Source organism: Triturus cristatus, chromosome 5_1, assembly GCF_964204655.1.
Source record: "Triturus cristatus chromosome 5_1, aTriCri1.1, whole genome shotgun sequence".
Classification (NCBI taxonomy): Eukaryota; Metazoa; Chordata; class Amphibia; order Caudata; family Salamandridae; genus Triturus; species Triturus cristatus.
The window spans coordinates 784,224,552-784,242,763 of record NC_140587.1 but is presented as its reverse complement, the minus strand read 5'-3'; the positions used below and the strand labels follow the sequence as shown (position 1 = coordinate 784,242,763).

At 44.9% G+C, this 18,212-nt stretch overlaps 1 protein-coding gene across 2 annotated transcripts in view; it reads left to right on the top strand.

The window, feature by feature from the left end:
- The window catches only part of THOC1 (THO complex subunit 1), a 387,395-nt gene that overhangs the window by 334,805 nt on the left and 34,378 nt on the right, over positions 1-18,212 (top strand). The window contains exons 19-20 of one of the 2 annotated variants that reach the window (XM_085605802.1): positions 7,335-7,482; positions 17,005-17,080. In XM_085605802.1, coding sequence (XP_085461928.1) covers positions 7,335-7,482; positions 17,005-17,080 — 224 coding nt within the window. Of the gene's footprint in view, positions 1-7,334; positions 7,483-17,004; positions 17,156-18,212 lie in introns of both variants that reach the window. The other variant, XM_085605801.1, reaches the window with a different exon arrangement.

The following is an 18,212-nucleotide window of genomic DNA, read 5'->3' as shown; positions in this document are numbered from 1 at the left end:
GTACATCTAGTTAGGGAAGCATCGTAGGAGTACGCATCTTTTTATTATCATGTGTTTTAGATACTCTTGGTAGAGCTATACCATCCATTTACCTTTATAATACTGTTAATCATTTATCTTAAACTGTCTAACGGTTGTTGCAGCTCATCTATTCTACACCAGAATAACTACTGTTCAATAAATACTTATTGAAAACGCCCAGCCTGTTTATTCTGTGTATCTCTCTGAGACCGACTAAGCTAGCACAAGTGACGGAGCGAAAGGTAGTATATTGTTTCCACGGTCCTGAAGGATCAGGGTTGTCATGTTCGATGGCTGCCAAGAACTATTCTCCTTGGTAAGAGGAGATTTTAGTGGCACTGTGAGGTAGCTGGTACAAAAGGCCAACATACCCAGTGGGGGTGTTCAGAACCAGTCTGACACCAATCCTACAGTGTATGCTGTCCAAACGTGCAGATCCTGTATAATTTTATATGACCTACACTCCACTCTACTCTGACACTTTACGATACTCTACCCCACTCTTATCCACTCTGTCACTATACACAACTCCACTCTACGCCAATTCACTTTAAGTCACTCCAATCTATGCCAAGCCACTCTGACACTACTAGGCCACGCCACTCCACATCTACTCTACGCCGCTCTTCGCCGCTCCGTACCCCTCTTCGCCACTCCTCACCACCGCATTTTAGCCATGCTAAACAGCTGTCACGCTGGTGTACAACATGAATAAAACAAGTTGGTAAAGCCGGCAGCTGGTGCATAGGAGAGACGTATTGGCTTTGCCAATGCCTCTTTGGATTTTCGGTCCCACAGGAGTCCTCTGGACCAACCGTTCCATTTCTCAATTTTTTAAGCTTAATTACTCAAATGGCTGAATGGATTTACACCAAATTAAATCTAGAACGCTTTTTGAGCAATGATCATGCCTTCTGCTAATTTTTATGTAATTCTATTCAACTGTTTCGTATGTATTGCGGAAAATGCAAGGGGGGATGTATTTTGGTACCCCACCATTTTCTTGATCCCTAATTTACAGATCACCCTGTAATTTTCCAGGAAGGAGCTAAGATGGATGAACTTATTTTTTGGGTAATGTCTTGTAAAGATTTATTAGACTGCACCAAAGTTTTCAGTAAACAAAAGCTCTCTTCATGTGGAAATCGTGACTCACCTATACCTACACACAGACAGACACGCTCTACTCACACTCTCTCGCTCACACACTCTCGCTCACACACTCACACTCTTACACACTCACACGCACACACTCTCTCATACACACACAAACTAAGATCTGATTGACTGCCACCACCTCAGCTAGGAAGTAATGGCAGCCATCTTAGAAACCGGGACTCAGTCCAGAGTTGTGGAAAAAAACATTAAAAAAAAGGTGTAAGTGGGCAAGGTAGGCACACCCTAACCCCCTCGGCCTGGTGGTGGGGTCCCTGTGGAATCCTGCCCCCCCCCAAATTTTTCCTTCGGGTTTCAGTGAGTCCACAGCAATATACAAAACTATATCTAACTATATCTATCTATATCTATATATATATATATATATATATATATATATATATATATATATATATATATATATATATATATATATACTTTTATTTTATATAAAAGGCATGGATTCACCACCACCCCTTTCTTTCTTTTTTTTTAAATCCTCGGGGTGGACTAGGCGCTGGGGGACGTGTGTTTATTTTTTTGGGAAGGGAGCACATGGTCCCACTCCCCAAACCGTTTTCGGCCCCTAATACACCATCCCAGGTCCCAAAGTATTTTGTAAGGTGAGTGGGGTGTGACCACCCCCCGCCCTCCATCTTGAGCCTTTTTCGTGCATCTCCGGGGGGCTCAATTTAAGTAATTATGGGAGGGGTCGTGCCACATCCCTCCCCGAGTTGTTTTCAAACCTGGTAACCCCATAATTCTGATCCCACTGTATTTTTTAAAGGGAGGGAGCAGGGCGGCCCCCTCCCCAACTTGTAAAAGTCCCTGGGGACCCCAGGGCCGCTAGTTTAAAAGAAAAGGGGGGGGTCTTGACCCCCTTCCGGAGCCATTAATGGCTCTGGGAACCCCATTCCACTCGCTAGGGGCCGGCTCATTTGCTATGTCCTGGGGACACGCCCTGGCGCGGGCAGGGAAACTTGTGTTTGATCCTGCCATGCGGTAGCATTTTTAACACTCCTGGCAAACGAGAGCAACCACAACGTCTACTACCAGCTTTAAAAATGCTCCCGCTTGCCGAGAGCAGGCTTGATATCTATTTCCCTGCCCACACTAATGTGGGCAGGGAAACAGATTAAGAAATTGTTTTGCGCCAAGAGGGAGCAGCATAAATAGCTGCTCCCTGTGTAGTGGAGCAGTGCCGGCTCTCTCAACATGCGGTGAACTCGCTGGGACCGCTCGGTCCTGGGGCTCCCCACCCCTCAAGCCCCAATGAGTGTATGGGGGGTGCCCACCTTGAACTAATGCGGGCCCTGGGGGATGGGGTTCCCAGGGCCATAATAGGCTCTCGGAGGGTCAGCGTGGCAAGGCCCTGTGGTCAACCCCCTGCCGCACACAACGGAAGACCCTGCGCAGCATGGGGTTGGCTGCCTTTGGTGGGGGGTGTTGGCCACAGGACCTAGCCACAGGCCAGGCCTTGTAACCAACTCCCATCCGTGCACAGCGTGGGTTTTGGCTGCATGCAGGGGCCTGGCTGCAGGGAAGACCCTGTAGCCTACCACACAACCCCTTTGGCCATGATCAGCGGGAGGTTGGTTTTGCATCTGGTAAAAAATTATTACTTTGCGTTTGAAAAAAATAACCCTGGAAATGTACTGAAAAAAAAGAAGGTGAATTGTTTAGTAACAACTTTACTTTTTAATCTCTGAAAACCACAGAAATTCACCAGTTGTAGTTCATTATCTCAAATAACTATAACTCGTGCCCTAAGGTGACTATAACTTAGATAGGCTCACTATTGGAACCACTGAGCAAATTCTGTGACTGTTTCTTACAACCCTTGGTAAAAAAGATCCCCTCTTATTTACAAGACACCAGAGACGTTCTGAACCTTATCTCCAACACCACCAACAGCGAGGAGATAAATCTCCTGATGACAATGGATGTGGAGGCTCTCTACACTAATATACCACGAAGATACCCTGAGAGTAGTAGAAGAGCGCCTCCTCGCAGAAAGTTGGACATCGCAGACACCTGTAGCATTCATAATGGAATGTGCTACTCTTGCAATGCGTGAGAATTTTTTCCAATTTCATGACCAATTGTACAAATCAGACCCAGGGCACTTGTATGGGCAGTACATTTGCGCCGAGTCTGGCCTGTCTCTACGTAGCCGAATTTGAACGCTTGCATCTGACAGAGGACAATATATTCATGCACAACATCGTAATGTGGAAGCGCTACATAGATGACATCCTTATCTTCTGGAAGGGAGATGCACAAACTCGCATGGGTTAACTCCTTGGATCCTTTTCTTCACTTCACTAGATCTGTATCTCCTATAGAGATACATTTCCTAGACTTGACCATCGTCCTCAGTGATGGAAAACTATCAACACATACCTATACAAAACCCAGGGATTGCAATAATTTATTACTATATGGGAGTCACCATCCAAGAGCACTAAGTAACAATCTACCCTTTGGTCAGTTTCTGCGCCTTCGTAGAAATTGTGACTCATCCGCGGATTACAAGAAAGAAGCAACTGCATTGAGCACAAACCTCTCGGCCTGGGATTACCCACAGAACATTATCAAGGAAAAGAGCACTAAATAACAATAGAGAGGCACTCCTGGAAGTCCGACAAAAGAATACTGAAGAGGTGGTTACTTGCGTTACGACATTCACTCCAGGATCCAATACCATTAAAAAAATCATCCGAAAACATTGGAAAATCCTTTCCACAGGCACGCTATCATTACCTCCACCAAGGTTTGCCAACAAACGAACGAACAACTTGCGAGACATGGTAATCCATACTCGACCAAAAATCGTACAAAAGATTTCACAAGGGACTCTCTGGGACACCACACCGGTGCGGGGACACTATCCATGTGGACAATGTGGAGTGTGCACCCTTACAAGGACAACCAAGGAACTCAATCTGGAAGAAGGAAAAACTTGGGTTCAAAGATCACACACGAACTGTAATACAAAGAATTGCGTGTACCTTATCAAGTGTCCTTGTAATCTACAATATGTGAGGATGACCACGCGCCCCGTAAAAACCAGGATTACAACCAAAATGAGCGCTCACTTCCTGTGCCACCCTCATGGGGCAGACGAGATGTCATGGACAATAATTGAAAGCAATACCAACTGGTCAACGCACAAACTGTTTGAGACAGAACAAAGATGGATTTTCCGCCTGTCCACCCAGAAGAAGGGTCTGAACGATGCCATTCCTTGGTCCGAAATTCGGACTGGACATTAATCCCCAGTGGGCCAGTTTGTCTGGCTCCACTGAAGCAAGGAACCATGTACTAACCATGTCTGTTATATACTAACGTATCTACATTGCATGACACATAACTACTTGTGCAACCTCACGAGCCCATAACTCAGAACCACCTCACACCCCGGCATACAATTAATGTGCATTAATTATGCACACTGGTATCTGACTTTCCTTGTAAGATTAGTGACCGAGAGACCATTTATTCCAACAGCTACCTATTGGTGGCCGTCTCTTAATCTGTTTTTTTGAGTATAATTTAACACGTTTTTATCACGGTCAGTCACCTACTATTTCATTTTCATTTTTCACAAACACATCGATTCGCACGGTGTGTACCTGCCACCTCCCCGGGATAACATCACTTCTAATCTAGTCAGGCAACTATCCGGGGACAAGATGGCGTCTGGCCACTCCTACGATTACGTCGACGCGCATGCTGACGCTGGGTCGCATCCCGGAAGTCTTCCCACATTAATGGCAGCGTCGGCAGTGCAGCTACGATTCGGAAGCGGGGGAGACTTGGAACGAGAAGATTATGCCTTCCGCCCAGTCGGTGAGTTGACTATACTCTGGCCACCGGGTCTCAGTCTCGCAATACGGCAACTCCTTGATTTACTATACCCCGGGCCCATGCACGTATCTTTTTAATATGCGTACCGGTTTTAACTTGCATGCCGGTTGCAGCCCCTTTCTTTCTTAATTGTTATGGTTGTCATTTACATCGCTTTTAACACCATATGGGGCTTTCACATTTCTTAGAGCCCGAGCCTGTACCGACCTGATAACTCTATATACCGACATTCGTTCAATATCAGGTGACATTATATGCTCAATAACGGGAACAGGCACTTAGCATACATATTACCTTCACCCGTGGCGCACTACTGTCCAATACTAATGTTTGTTACCCGCCTCTGCCTTTCTCTTCTTGTGATTTTAGTTGGCTACCTTTTAATATATTGGGCTGACTCCCCCTCCTCCATGTTGTACAACTCCCCGCCGAATAAAGGTAAGACCAGCAATTTACCACTAGTCTACCAGATGTGTTGTTGCACATTCCGGCATGGGTACACCACCTATGATTGGGCTGATTTATGGTGCTAGTTGATGCGTTTGAATCACTTGCAACTGGTGTGTTCTTTTGAACTTTTGCATATGTATTACTTATAGTTTATCTCCGTCCAGGATTAATCCAGTCTGTGACGGGGACTAGATCACCTATCTGTTTTATACCGCAACCATTGATATTTAATCTTAGATATTTAATGCTAACATGATATTCCTTTTTCGAATTATATCATCTCATGTCGCATTCCCCTGTCTTCCCCTTCCTCGCCTTTCCCCTTATGTCTTCTTTTCGACTTAGGTGAAAGGTTAGGTGATGTCCCTCATCGGGATTCCCTTGTGATCCAATTACGTCCTCCGATTCTGGAGGTTCATATCGATTGACGTTCTCCACTGGGGTTCGTCATTACCTACCATAGGTCCTGAAGAAGTGTCGCTCGAGTTTGGAACCTCTATGACACGAAACATGTCGACCTGATACACTCCACTTGCCACCTAGATACCTTAAGCCCTGTTGTTGGCATCACTGTTTTTACTTAGAACCAGTTCTAGCACTGAATAAAGAATTTCTATAGACCTGGAGCCTATTTTAAAATCACTCACTCACGTTATTACACACATAGCACTGACTGCCCATAAACACCCTTCACATACGGCGACTACAGATCAAAAGAACTCCGCCAAAGTAGCCACCAGGCCCTTTGGACATTGCAGCGCCGGTCCGACGAGGAGCGCCCTATGATGAAGCATGACACCCCTAAAAAGGTGTGTGAGGGCATTATGATCTGAATATCAGATCTTCCAGCGACAGATATTTCTAGGCATGCAGTGACACTTTCCACGTATATGCCATATATGCTATAACAGAGGAACTGTTTACCCTTAATGTTTTGCATTTTGACTATAACTTGCGCCCTCGTCATGCATTTCTAATTACTCCACATATTACATCACTAATGGCATCTTCCATGACATCATTGATAATATCCCTGCAACATTTGCAATTAAATTATTGATGAAAAAACTGTGCATGACGGGGGCATGAGCAATAAAGAAATATTACAAATGAGAGTGAACAAACTGAAAGATTTTGGCCACATAGTAATTAGCTCAAGTTGTTTGTCATTTCTCATTCTGGAAAGTAATGTTTAAGTTAACATATTTGAATTAATTCAATATTTAATGCATTTAATTAACTGAGTGAATGTACTGTAACATTTTGTTAGTTCTGTTAGTACATATTTTAAATTAATTTAAATTTCATATATTAGAATATTTTTTCGCATTTTTTTTCCCACAAAGAATAACAAAATTACATATTTTCCTTTTCCTTTCTCATCCGTAGATTCCCACCACAGTGGCGGAGATCTCCACATACACGTGTGAAGTTACTAGTAGTTGCTTTGCTCTTATGAATCTTGTTTTAGGAGTCTCCAACAAATTGTTTTCAGGGGTGGAGGCATGCAAGTCCACACCTAGGTGTGACTCTTCACTAATGGTGTAAAGTTACACTTAGGTGTAGTAGTGAATATACTCATGAGTGAATATACATGTGTAAGTTTCCCTTTGTGAATAGGCCCATAATGTTTAAGCACCCCAGAACGTATTAGATGGTCTGAAAATGAAACACCATATTTTCTCCAAATCATGGATTACTTTGGCAGAATGTACTGCAGAGTTCAGAGACGCATGGTTTTCATGGTTGCCTATTCAGACTACTTTTCTAAAATTGTTTGAACTAGCTGCCTTTTCAGTTAATGGTCAAATTAAAAATACTAACATTTTCTTTTGAAGGGTGGTGAAAAACTCAAATTATGGCTGGAGAGCATTAAGATTATTGGCCCGCCGAAGTCCCCATTTCTTCCAACCGACCAACCAGCAGTTTAAGAGCTTACCAGACTATCTAGAAAACATGGTCATAAAATTGGCCAAGGAGTTACCAGTAAGTATGGTTTTCTTTGTATTGTTTGTGTTTGTTTGATCTATCAAAAGGCTTGCACATATTGTAGGCCTGAAAACTGTCATTGATTGAGACACTCCATGATGAGGACATCTATGTATTCATCCAATTTCCTCTCTGTGTACTACTAGATGGTCACAACGCAATGCTTGTATGTTTCTTGGTTAATGCAAGTTTTTGAATGCACGAAAGGTCTTGACGTGGTTTGCTAGTGTTGGATTTATGTAAGGTAAGTGATAAAAGTAAAGGTTACTTACTTGTAGTCCTAGTTCTGCATTACAGGAATCTTTATTGAACTCCTAAACACTTGAATGATCTCACACACTCTGCGTGGACCCAGAGTACTGTACATTAGATATGATGTTCAAAGAGTATAACGAAGGGTGTCAAGAATCCATTTCTCCATAAGATGAAGCAGCACCCTGAAAGAGTCTATTAGAAATTGATTTTTTTCTGGACCACGAAATGGGTTCATCCTCATTTTAAAACTACATCTCAACATATTAAATGTAAAAGCAGTTTAAAAATGTGTAAAGGTTCAGAAATAATGTAACTTGATATACTTCTTTTGTAAATAGAGTGAAAGGAGTCCTCTCTCTTAAGAAAAAAAAAACTTTAAAAAAACTTGTTAGTCCCTCTACCCATGATGCTTGGTACTGGCAGTTTGCCTCACCTACTCAGTTCTTCTTTTTTTTTTTTTATGGAAAAGCCAAGAATATCAAATGTTCCAATGCCCAACTCCATGGAGGTGATGGGTCATTTATGACTTCAGTGACAATTCTTACGATGCAGAACCTAGACTATGTATAAAGCTGGCTCTTTATATAGTGGACCAAAACGAGGTACACTGTGTAAAGAGTCCAGGCAAACCCCAGTTGGTTTACAGAGGCACAAATGATAACCCAAAAGCTCTCTTTTGTGGTAGTGTGGGTGAGCCATTAGGCATATTAGAGGGTAGTTTTAAGCATTTGTTCTACTCACAGAGGCAATAAATGAGACACACACTCAAGAATAAATCCGAGACCAATTGTGAAAAATAAGACATATTCTATATACATTTTGATACCAAGAACTTTGTTATAAATTAAGTATTTTTTTTTAAATATTGAAATTTGTAGGTAAGTGAAATTGTCACTTAAATGCACTTTTACGCACAATGCTTTACTATGGAGGGAAAAGGCATAGATGGCATAGAGGTATTTGTGGTCAGTTTCTGGGAATCTCCTTCGGGACTTGGGGTTGTAGGGGGCCAAGGTCCAAAGTACCACCAGTATTTCTCATTACCTGCCCTGGGGCGTCCGGTTGTCGAGGTGCTGGTTGGATTGGTAGCTGTGTGTGCTACACCGGTAAGAAGGGGGGCCACCTAGAAACAGGGTGCAGTGGAGGACTTTGGGACAAGTCTATGAGCTCCCAGCGGGCAGACTCTGGTCACAAGGGTCCTGGGAAAAAGGGAGTTCAGTCGGTACTTGGGCTGGGGGACTCTATACATAGTGAAAGACTGGGCTCTTTGCGTCCTAGGGCCTTGCGGTCATCAGTCTCACCAGTTGAGGGTGCACAAATCAGAACAGCTGGGCCACTGTGGAAGTGAGTCTCTGCAGAGTTGACGTCCCTCAATAACTGCTCGGTGTCATTGGAGTCCAGACTGGACTCTCAGTCTGTTTACAAGGAGTCTGGTACCCCGAGTATTGGTCCTGTGTGACTTCGGTTGGTCCTGGTGTCCTCTCACTTGGTGGGGGAATAGATCTGACCTTCAGGGACACAGGTACCGCTTCCTGGGGGTGCTGCGGCGTCGGACTGGCCTGTGAGCAGCAACTCAGTGAACCAGACTTTGCTTTTCGGTGCCTACGGAATGCAGGGGAGTAGCTTCTCTACTCCAATGGAGATTGCTGGTAATTTGCGAAGTACCGGCAGTCTCCTGGGTTTCTTGCAAGCTGGTCTACTGCAGGAGGAGACTCTGGTCGCGATTGTCAAGACTTGGTGCAGTCAGGCAGGGTTTGGTGCCCACAGTCCGTCATCTGTTATCGCTTTTCTTGCACCTCTTCGTTGTCCTCTCTTTTTGACTTTTCAAATCTAAGTTTCTGGTGACAGTGGTGTCATCTGAATACTCAATTTAGGGGTACTAAGTGGAGTAACGGTAGCAGCCAATGGAATACTTACCTTTAGGGTGTACACCCTCTATTTGACCACTTCCTGTGGGAAGTGGGCATAACCTTGACCCAGAGAGCCTAAATCTGCCAAAACTCAGATGGTGGAATTCTAAAAGTAATGTTCACTTCAGGTAGCCCAGCTTAGGGGTGGTACTAGCCTGAGACGAGAACAAGCCTACTGATTAGCTTATTTTCCCTCCTGTCCTGGTGCCAAACGGGCCCTGAACAGGGGGTTGCATTTCCCCTAGATATCACCTTTAGCCTTCTTGCCCTAGGTACCAGGGGTACCATTTACTAAGGACTTACTAGGGGTCCTAAAGGTATTGCCAACTGGGGGAACAATTGTACAGTTTTAGGGAAAGATCTTGCATTCGGGATATGGATAGTAGGAACCTAATGCACTTCTGTTGAAATTGTATCAGATAAATGGCGGTGACCATGTCAACAAGCATTGGCATAGCCAATAGGTCTCGCCTTTGGGACCTTATAAGTGTTTAGCCATGCAACGGTTGATGTTGTTGCACCAAGGATATTGTGCTGCATAACTAAATACTTATGAGGTCCCAAAAGCGAGACCTATTGGCTATGCCAATGCTTGTTTATTTGTGCCACAGAAAGATGAGAAAAAATAAACATGGGTGTCTCATTACAAATGTTGAATGTAAAAAAACAGTTAGTGATATGGTAGATTTACTAGTGATTTTTTAAACAACAAGCTTGTAGGTTGTCCTGTATTTTGTTATCGTTACTATTGTTGATTTATTATGATTAGTTCTAATAATGATAGGTCTGGCCTTTGGAGTGGAGTCTCTCACTAAACTATTGTTCTTCCAAACAATTCATACACAACATACAAACTTGGATAGGATTGTGCTCACAGGGCTTCATCAATTGGTCTGTTAATTCGTCATTCACATTTAATCTGCACTCTGGGTGCCCAGCTATACAGCGATTTATTTTTAGTTCTCCTTTTTAAAGTCATAAAGTGTTTAAGTGACACTATAGCTGCCGGTAATATGAGTGTTTGGTTGTATGGCTATTTATCCTTGTCTCCTCCTGGTGAGACACCTAAAGCTCTCTCAAGAACAGCCCCAAACAGAAAAGGGTGTCCCACGTGCTATCAAGAATGTGGTCTATACTTTCATGCACATTTTCAGCAACTACTGGACTAAGATGTATTAAAAGAAGTTGTAATATTTCGGACATTGCATAAACCAGTTGTGCTTGTGCACAACAATAGCAGTTGGGTGAGGGATCTGCTAACGCGAGGCTTCAAGACCTCAGAAATCAAGATGGCGGAAATGGGCAGGAAACCGACTTGCCAGAAGGAGGGCACAACTGCCGTGGTAAAGAGTAACTGGGGAGGAGGGATGAGCAGTTGTTGCCCCTGTGGCTGTTTCCAGACAGCATCGCTGCGCTGCGCTCCTCGGGACAACTGCCAGAAACATCTGGCAAAATCTAGGTTCACTGGCTCATATTCTAGCAGCTGTGGCCCGTCTTTTAGCCCTCTGAGGTTAACACAGCAAAACGAGCAAAAACGGAATCTAAATCACAATAATGCGCGCATTTTGTTGCCCACTCCGAGGACTCAGTACAAATGCCGCGTGCACGTTTCTATTTCATCGCCGTTATCCAAGTACAAACATTCCTGAAATATAGCCATTCATTCTCTTCTGTTTTTTATAGCAGGGTTTTATATTTTAGGAAGCCTGTCAGTGCAATAACAGAGGTTTCAAATTAACACTCAGGGCAGATTGTGCCCACTGGAGAGAAATACCACACCGTCGTCACAGCACTGCGAGGAGACCGACGGCACGATTGTCAGTTGGTCGCACACACCCTCTGGTGGAAGAACTCCTACTCCTGCACTGAATTAACAAATAAAGAGCCAGGCTAGAGACGGAAACTCGTCCTTCACGACCCCAGACCCTCCCCCACCCCTTGTAAAATGACCAAGAGGCCATTTTATTTCAGTAAAGCTCAGTGGAGTTGAGTCTCTCAACACAGGTTTAGCACTACTACCTGCTGTCTGTAGTTCTAAAAACATAATTCTTTCTAGCGTGTGAGATGAAACGCAGTGGGGTTTGCTTCGCACAGCTGAGTGACAGCTCTCCTGTTTGCCAAGGGGAAGAATCTGTGCATGAAACATATTCGGCTTCTTTTTATAATGCTTTTCTGATAAATGTGTGCTCGGAGTGGGCTGCAAGGCACCCGCTTCCAGGTGATTTATGGGTCTGCGGCCATGAGAAACGGCTCCTGGTACAGGTGTGACACCGGTTAGCAAAAACATTGAAGATTATTTTGTTTTTAGTCATTTCTTTACATTGATGGGTCTGTTCCGTGGGATGTTTTTCTTTCTTCTGATATTGATGTGAAGGCTAAACAAGCACGCAAGTGGTGCACGCGTGCCACAGCGAGCAATCTCTTTTCAATTATCGCGCCCATGTCTGGGCACGATAATAGAAAACAGATGTGGCCTGTGCGGGTAACCGCAAGCAATAGGCCGTGTGTGGAGCAAAGGCAGGACATGCACCCGCCTTTGCCCAATTGCATGCTGTCTTTCTTAGAAAAACGCACGCAAAGCCCAATAGCCTGTAACGAACGCTAACCACACGCACTAGCGTGTGGTGAACTTTCTGAAGCCCCTTACATAGAGTCGAGCAGCGCATGCGCGCTGCACTAGGCTGGACCTAAAAAGGGCACTTTCTTACAGACTACAAGAAAATAACCTTTTTTTCTATATTTTAGGATCTTCATTCATAGATTGTTATAAGCTTTTGACCAGAGTAGCAAGCTTTAATAGTAGACCAGCAGTTGTTGGGCACAAGAAAAGAACAAAATATTGTAATAAGTAATCCTTTAGCGTGCGTGTCTTTTTTTTTTTTTTTTTTTTTTTTTTAACGTATTTTTATTGCAGAATTAAGTATGAGAACTCCATACTAGCAACCTATGCCCACCAGATATCTCAGAGCCCCCGCCTCTTTGTAATACTGTACACAGCCATTCAGCCCACATCCCGGAGGCCGGGCGGCACAACATTACCATTCTCTGAGTATCATAGCCATCCTGTCACAATAGAGCAGGTCAACCTCCCAAGGCAATATCTGCTTTTCTCCCAGCCGCCTCAATCCCCAGCTGTCCGTCATTATACTACTACAACACCCCGATAACTCCCCCCTTCCCCACCCTCCCACCCACCCATTACTGCTGGCGGAGGCCCCGATCATGAGGTCTAGCATACTGTTGCTACTGCTGCCGGTTGTTCGCCTGTGGCACCTAGGCCTCGTGGAGCCCCTCCCTCCCGGTCCTCCTGCTCTGTGCTCTCCAGCCGGTAATCCTTCAAAGTCTGTACTATCAGCTCCCATGCCCTCACCCATTCCAGTCCCTCCTCATCCCCTGCCCTGGTCGCCTGTCGCCTCCTAAGCACACTTTCACAACTAGCCCACTTCAGCAACTCAGCCATCCATCTCCCATACGACGGGCCCTCCCGGGATTTCTAGTGCCACGTAATTTCTCTCTGGGCCAGCATGAGGCCCAAGTCAATGAATTTACTTGACACTTTCGTTTTCGCCGTGTGAGGGAACCAGAGCAATAAGCAGGCCGCCATATCAAACTCCACCTCCCGGTCTGTGACAGCGTTCAAGAGTTCCCCCACCTCAGCCCAATACGTCCCCAGCCGGGGACACCCCCACAAGAGGTGGTCGAGCTCCGCTCCGAGCTCCATACATCTCGGGCACGCCGCATCCTGCACCTTAAAATACCGTTTAATCCTCCCCGGGGTCAGATACGCCCTATGCAGTACGAAGAAGTGCACCTGCTGGAAGCGGGCATTCCTACTCCCCTTCCATGTCCTCCGCATAATATGACTCCATACCGTGTCCGGGATGGGTTTACCTATACTGCCCTCCCACTTCTCCTTCAACGCCGTGAGCGGTTCCAACCCCTCCCGTAGCAGTCTGGAGTGGATGCAGGTGACCGCCTTGACTCTCCCCGCCGCCATCACCACATACTGGCAGGTCTGAACCACCGCAGGCTCCACTAGTCCCTCCCTCCAGTGCCGTTGTACCGCCGCGCACACCGCCGCGTGTAACAGGTAACTCCCATCCGGGAGGCCAAACTGTTCCTGCAGCACCCCAAAGGGCGCTAGCGCCCCGTCCACATACAGGTCTCCCACCATTTGCAATCCCAGCTCTTCCCACTCCGCCAGCGGCGACCAATCCCCACCATGTGGCAACGCTGTCAGCATCCCCAGCGGGATCTACGGCGCATACGGGCGCGCCACCTTCGCTCTCCTCATGCTCCTGCGCCAGCACTGCCGGAGGGTTCTCTCCTCTATGGAGAGGTCTCTCGAGTCCAGCTTCTGTTGCAGGACTATGTAGGATAAAACGTGTCTCTGGATACCGGAGTCCCTCTCGTGCTCCGGGCCTCTAAATACTCTAGCGACATTTTGCGTCAGAACCTGTAGCTGCGCCGCCAGGTAGTACAATTCAAAATCAGGGACCGCCAATCCGCCGTCGAGTTTGGGTCGCACCAAAGTCGCTAAGGCCACCCGCCGCCCCCCCCCCCCCCCCCCCACAGGAAGCCAACAACCAGTGTCCTCGGCTCCGCAAAGACCAGCTGGGGGATCCAAACCGGCAGGGTGCGGAAATAATAAAGCAGCCGTGGCAGGGCTACCATCTTTAGCGTGCGTGTCTTATATGTATATTTAATGTGTGTGTGTGTATATATATTATAACATGTTAAAGTGCTATGGGTTGGGAACAGGGCCAGTAGCCAAACCCCCCCCCCCCCCACTCCCCCGTAGGCACCCAACACCCCACTGGCACCTACCCCCCGCGTCCTCAGCAAAGGAGTCGACTGTGCACTGGGGGGGTTCTGATTGCCTGCTCCCTACCTCCAGTGGGAGCGGGCATTACTCCCACATGCAGGGAGCAGCTGCTCCCTGTGGTCCAAAGCAATTTTTTCATCTATTTTCCTGCCCGCCCGACAGCGTGCAGGGAAACATAAAATGTCAGCTCCCATCTGGTGGGAGCAGTTTTCCCACTCCTGCCTGCTGGGAGCGTACTTACTGTTTGATCTCGCTTGGCAGGAGTTGTCAAATCTCCCACCAAGCAAAAGCAAACAACTGTCCTGAGGGTGGACACCTCAGGACATAGGGAGCCGGCTCCAGGAAGTGGGCCTGCTTGGCCCCCCTCCTTTGTATTTGCACAGCCTGGCCCGGGGAGGTGGTGGTTCTTTGCCCCCCTCATCCCCCCCACCACCAGGCCTAGGGGGTCATGGTATTCCTACCATGCCCCTTTCTCTTTTAACCTTATATTTGGGTCTCAGCGGAGTCCCATTCTCAAAATGGTTGCCAACACTTCCTGGTTGAAGAGTTGGCAGCCAATCACATCTCAGCATGAGATCTGTCTGATCTGGGGAGGATTTGTGTCCCTAGATATCTATATTTCTTTTTTCTTAAATAACTCCAAAACTACTGAACAGATTTACACCAAAAAACAGAAAAGGCTTATTCTGGACCAAGAGCTAGCTATCTGCCAAATTTGGTGTAATTCCGTTCTGCGGGTTGGGCTGTAGTTGTGTTCAAAATTCCTATGGGAAATTCCATGGGGAAAAACTTTTTTGGCCCCCCACACCCCATTTTTTCTTTATCCCCACATGACGAATCACCCCGAAACTTTCCACTCAGCAGCTGAAATCAGGTGTGTACTAGTTTTGGAAATTGAAGATTTGTCAAACGGCGCCAAAGATAATTGAAAACCCAAAAAGGCTTTTTCCTATGGAAACTAGATCCTAACTGTAACAACCTACTGGCGAAAGGTACCTTTAGGGAATCTACAGCGCTATGCCCTCTCCTGTTAACACACACTTTTAAACTCCATTCATTATTAGCTAATGTTTCTATTTCTGACTGATTCATGACATGGAACTGATAAGGATGCACAGCTTACGTGCAGGAGGGTATGTGACTTTCTTTGCAGATGGATACCAATTATTGTTTTTATTCAACTCTCTTTTAAAAGCCAATTCCTAAACATTTTAAAGCGAGGAATAGCAGTACTGGGGGCATGATAAAGGTGCAAAGATTGCTTACTTATATTGAATGCAGACACCTTTCCTAATATTTTACCTTTGTTCTTTCGCTGCCCTTCTGAGTTCTGCAAAGCTATTGCAGCACTGAGGTGGGCCTTTTCATGAAAAGTCAGCTGCTCTAAAAAGGCTTTTGTAAGCAAATAAGAACCAAAAGTTGGAATATCTATTAAGACGTTCTGAAACAATTACTTATAAATAAAGACCAAGCAAGCAAGAAACATTTTGGGTAACAGATGATAGGGTCCTCTATCCCGGACGCCCTGCTGACAACCCTACTAGGTTACACAGCAGAAATAGAGACCTCAATAGGAAGTTAGCATCATTGGGATTGCTTATGGCTAAGCGCAGAATAGCGTGCAGGTGGGGAAGAGCGCCAAGGTCTAAGGAATGGCTACAGGATCTAATATACTGCCAGGATCAGCTCCTCATGTATGCAGAGCTAATGCCAGTCGCATCTCAACCAGTTGCATCTAGACCGAGCGACATATGGGACCTGCTGCAAAACTATCTAGCGGAGCGCCAGGTTCACCCTGATAATACTGCCAGGACCATATAAAGGGCACTAATACAAACAGTAGGGATGGCAGGGAGGAGGATAAGGGGGAGATGGGACCTTGGTGGGGCTTAACTCTGCTAGAATAGGGAAAAATCGCAAGCGCTGAGTGTAGTGGGGATATGATGTGACAAACGCAGAAATAGGGGCATTCCTATGTTCATATTGAAATAATGATGATAAAACTGAAACTCTGCCAATGATGACTGTAAGTGCTATTATATATGATTGTACCATGTACCACACTGCAATGACTGACTACGATATGCTCAAAATGTTTATTGAAGTTGCAATCAAACTATGAAACTGAATAAAAAGATATATAAAAAAAAAACCACATCATGGGTGAGCAGTATTTATCTTGAAGCCAAATACCAAAGTAAAAAGGACTGTAGATTAGATTATTCAGACATGTAGTCTGGTGACCGATAGACATGTCACTACAATAAATTACCAGGCATCACAGATGGGAGACAGTGGTGTTTTGAGTTTATTTCTAGATCAAGCTTATGTTAATTTTTAATTAACCTCAGTATCTAAAGCGACCGCAATACCTTTAGTCTACATGTATGCTTTTTGTAGATCTGTATAGGGGCAATGATGGCTCCTATTTTTTCAAAGCCAGGTTGTAATTAAAACATTGCTTTCACACCGTGGATTGTCGTATGCAGTACAGAAATGCTAGTAACTTTTTAATGTTTCACATTTTAGCCTCCTTCTGAAGAGATAAAGACTGGCGAGGATGATGAGGAAGATAATGATGCTTTATTGAAGGAGAGCAATGAAAGTAAGACAGCATGTTCTGATTTTTTCATACTTGGGGCGCGATTTGGAAGAGAATATTCCCATAGTCAACGAATTGGTGAGAACTTGAGAAAACCGGGCACATCCAATCTTGCATGCAGTAGGTTGCATTTGCTACTTATGTTGTGTTCATTAAGTGGCTTCTTGACTATTTTACGGTTTTAGAGCCTTTAAATAGGCATGGTCAGACACCGCAAGAAGCCCCTTTTTGTGTGTTATTTTGTTGCTGGCTCTTTGTCTTGTCTTTTCATTTTGCTTGCTCCATCTCCCGGCTTGTGGTGCTCATTGTTGTTGTAACTTTGTGTTGCTCATTGTTCTTGTAACTTTGTGTTGCATCTAACACCGACCGACTTTTACTTGACCAAAATTAGACGTGGGTTTTTAGACTGCATCCTCCTTTCTGCATTATCAGGCTAGTACTCTGATCTCTTGAGTTTCAATCAGTCTTCCCAGAAACGTGTTGTCAGAAATACCCAACCACTCTTGTTGTTAAAGCGAACACTTTCTCAAGTCTGGAACTCTTCAGTGGTGTTTTTTAAAACTTAAAAAATCCCATACAAAACTGATGTTTTAAAATTGGCCTTTGACAGAGGACTTTAAAGTATACCCTTATGTTAGATGGAGAAACACATCTGGCCTTCAGCTGTATTTCAACTGCCTGTAAACAACACATCTTAGTCTAATTTCATATCATCACTATCGTCTGCTCATATCAATTGTTCACCCCTAAAATACCAACTGCAAAGTCCAAGTCCAGCTGCACATAGTGGATGAGACATTGATCTGCAAAAGACACATTTGTGTTATATATTAACTTCTAAACCCTGTGTATTTTACATTGTTGCATAACTGTGAACTGTAAAGTGGCTAGGAGCTGTCTATTTTAGTATAAGAATGACTGTCTATTTCTAGTTCTGCGTATCACCTCAAGCAGTCATTGTTGCTTCCTGATAAGACTGCAGGAATCAAAGTTTGCTTTTAAGCGTACTCCATGAGGCTTGTAGGTAAACAGGTCTCTGTTTTTTGTGGTGGTTCTGGTGTATTATGTGTATGGTGATTAAAACATTAGCATACTTTCTAAACTAATACCCCCCAAAAACTTGCATTTGTTCACT